Below are 3,585 nucleotides of genomic sequence, written 5' to 3' on the forward strand. Positions count from 1 at the left end.
GATTACAAGTCTAAGTGACAATAAGTCCACATCAGGATGGATTTTTACAATTGGAGGTGGATTCATTAGTTTGGCCTCCAAGAAACAACCTTGCATCTCACATTCAACTATGGAGGCTAAATTTATATCCTTAGCGGCTACTGGTAATGAAGCAGAATGGCTAAGAGATCTCTTGCTAAATATAAAGTTGTATCCACAATATAGGTTCGCCATTTCCGTATATTGTAATAGTGAATCTACCATGTCTCAAGCGTACAATAAGGTGTACAATGGAAAGTCTTGACATATAAGTTTGATACATGAGTATGTGAAACAATTGATTAGGGACAGTGTGATAATTGTTACCTATGTTAAGTCAATTGACAATTTAACAGATCCATTGACAAAAGTTTGTCAAGGGATTTGGTTAAGAGTACAACCACTAAGATGGGATTAAAACCATTCTAATCACGTTATTGATAATGGAAATCCTATCTTATTCTAACCACCATTCACTTTGTTGATATTCTGAGAGTTTGCACTAAAGGAAAGTTCAATCTGCGAACACCCTTCTTTATGCATAATCGTTGTGTACTTATTTTCTGAAATTAGCAATCTAGTAGGGGATTGTTGGAAATAATAGATTGCAAATTAATTATTCATGAGCACTATTCAAATTAAAAATGATGATTTATCATCTTACAAATTTAATTATTCATAAGCACTATTCAAATTAAAAGTGATGATTTATCATCTAATGGATACATTTTCATAGGACATGTTTCTCTTAAGAAGTATGTCCAATATGAAGGGTTGTGGCTTTTCAAAATCGTATTCATTAAGTGCATATAAATAGAGGCATTATAGTGGTCTCAAAATATACAATTACAATCAATCTTATTTTCAGAAACTAAAGTAAGAGTTAAGGAATTCCTCGATTTTGCTAATAAAAGAAAATTAAAAACTTCGTTATATTCTGAGAGGACCTTTATCTTAACCCTCTAACAACTTTGTGTAGGGGCAAATAGTTCTCTTTAGAAAGCGTCATTCGCGCCTCGTAGTGCACTTTTTATTTCCATATAAATCTCCGATTCCATCATCTCCAATCAAATATCCAACCGCTACAGTAATTCAAGAGCCAAAGACTTAGAATTTCATCAGCTTTGTCCGAAGAACCAATCTTATCAAAGCCTTATGTGGCAATTTCTTTTTGTTTTTGAGAAATAATAATTTCATTAAATCAAAACAACAATAATTAATAGGTAAGGGCATACCGGGATACAAGTTTTAATTAATTTATGTAGGGAGAGGGGGAATATAGGGATAGGTAGGGGGAGAGGGTATATAGGGATAGGGATGTTATTAAAGCATTTTTGCATTGTGCCGTCTTTGCATTACATGCCTTCTCCTCTACTGAATCATTGCATTTATGTCATTTAGAGTCCATTTAGCATACATCTTATTTAATAGCCGATGCCTTTTATTCAAACCTTGAGAAAAGTTATTTCACATTATTAATTACCTTTATCTGTCTATTTCGGTTGGTTTCAGCTTTACAATTGAAACCTTCGACTATAAATACAGCTCGAGTTTGGGCTCAAAACAGAGCAATATGGATTCCTTTATTTACAGTATTCTTATCATCTCCATCTTAGCTTTTATTATTATAAGACTAATCCTCTTTTTTGCTTCTAAATCCTGCAATGGAGTCCCTCAGAAGAGGCTATTGCTAGGGATGTTATCGTTATTGTTTCCGAACCTGGACGTAAGCGTTCACGATAGAACTGCTGAAATGCTTGAAAGAAGCAAGGGAACAATACACATCCATCAATATTCATGGTTCACTGGCACCAAAGTCCTGCTCACCAGTGACCCTGCAAACGTCTGCCATGTACTAAGCACGAACTTTTCCAACTACCCCAAGGGGTCGAAATGGAGAGAACATGTAGATGTTCTTGGAGACACCCTTTTCAGTGCCGATTTTAAAGAGTGGGAGAAAGAAAGAAAACTGGTACGTTCTCTCACTAGTCACCACAAATTCCATCAGGCCACCACCAAGATTGTTTGGGACAGAATACAGACAGGGCTCATCCCTGTGCTTCAACATGCTTCGAAACTGGCTTTACTGGTTGACCTCCAAGATTTGTTTCAAAAACTCATCCTTGACATTGCTTGGATGATATCCATCGGCTACAATCCCAACTTTCTGGGGATCGAGTTTCGGAAAGATCCGTTCTCCGTGGCTTTAGAAGATGCATGTGAAGCGGCTTTTTCTCGTTTTCTAATGCCCCATAGTTTGTGGAAGTTACATAGGTGGCTAGGAATTGGCAAAGAAAAGAAACTAAAACATGCTTGGAAAACCATTGATCGTGTCTTTGCAGATTGCATATCTAAGAAGCAAGAAGAATCAGCCAAAGGGGAAGATCATCAGGAAGGCTGCAATTTTGAAGGTGTTTACTGCGTTACCGGGGAGGATAAGGCCTTCAGATCAGCACCTACTCGTAAAGGGTTGAGGGACAACATTGTCAGTTTCATATTTGCCACACAAGACACAACTAGTTCAGTTCTTACATGGTTCTTCTACAGTGTTGCCAAGCATCCATCTGTTGAAGCTAAAATCAGAGATGAAATATTTAAAAATAACCCACAAGAACTGAACAAATTGGTGTATCTACATGCAGCATTAAGCGAAACATTGAGACTGTTCCCACCAGGACCAGTGCTGTCAAGAATAGCTGTTGAACCTGACACCCTCCCGAGCGGCCATAGAATCAATGGGAACACGAATGTTGTGATCGCAGTACACGCAATGGGAAGGATGACATCGATTTGGGGAGACGATTGTCATGAATTCAAGCCAGAGAGATGGATCACCGAGCAAGGAGAGATTAAACGCGTGTCACATTATCAGTTTCCGGCATTCAGTGCAGGGCCGAGGATTTGTCTAGGGAAGGAATTAGCATTTATGATGATGAAGGCAACTGCAGCAACGATTATCTATAACTACGATATTGAGATACCGGAGGATCGCCCAGCTGAACCCAAGAGTAGCGTTGTCTTCCACATGAAGCAGGGACTGATGGCTAGGATCAACAGTAGAGGAACTTGATTTATTTCATGCATGCAAGCTTATCTCTATCTCTTGGTAATTTGCTCGTCTTTGATACATCGTAAGTAGCTTTTCTTTTAAATAACGATCATGCAGGATGAAATAAATAAATAAATAAGGAAAGTAAAGACTTATTATTATTAGAAAATATTTTATTATTATTACTATAAATAAAGCAAGTTAATTTAACAATACCAAAAAGTTTAGTCTAAATGAAAATTATTCAAATTTCATTCACCAAATAAAGAATGCTATTAATGTTCGTTGGAATGAAAACTTTGTTTTCAACTTATACAAATGATCTTAATTCCCAGTGTTTCTCGCATTGCACAGTTGACAAATAATTAAAGCTTTTAAATTAATTCTTTAGGATACAACTTTAACTCGACACTCATTATAGCTTCTTTAATTAAAATTTTTAAACATGTTTTAGTTGGAGAGATTTGGCACTTTCATTTTATTATTCTTTAAACTCTCTCGCTTCCTTACTCCAGGTA

The 3,585-nt window shown here is 36.6% G+C and overlaps 1 protein-coding gene across 1 annotated transcript; it reads left to right on the top strand.

The window, feature by feature from the left end:
• The first annotated feature begins 1,589 nt into the window (after positions 1 to 1,589).
• LOC108462624 (alkane hydroxylase MAH1-like) lies at positions 1,590 to 3,236 on the top strand. Its single transcript, XM_017762549.2, has one exon. The coding sequence runs from the start codon at positions 1,592 to 1,594 to the stop codon at positions 3,086 to 3,088; it is 1,497 nt and encodes a 498-aa protein (XP_017618038.1). The 5' UTR covers positions 1,590 to 1,591; the 3' UTR covers positions 3,089 to 3,236.
• The last annotated feature ends 349 nt before the right edge of the window (positions 3,237 to 3,585 follow it).

The sequence above is a fragment of the Gossypium arboreum genome, chromosome 13 (genome assembly GCF_025698485.1).
Source record: "Gossypium arboreum isolate Shixiya-1 chromosome 13, ASM2569848v2, whole genome shotgun sequence".
In the NCBI taxonomy this organism is placed as follows: domain Eukaryota; kingdom Viridiplantae; phylum Streptophyta; class Magnoliopsida; order Malvales; family Malvaceae; genus Gossypium; species Gossypium arboreum.

What these genes read in the sequence shown, in the direction of transcription:
- LOC108462624 (XM_017762549.2), top strand. Translation starts at nt 1,592, where the DNA reads ATGGATTCCTTTATTTACAGTATTCTTATCATCTCCATCTTAGCTTTT.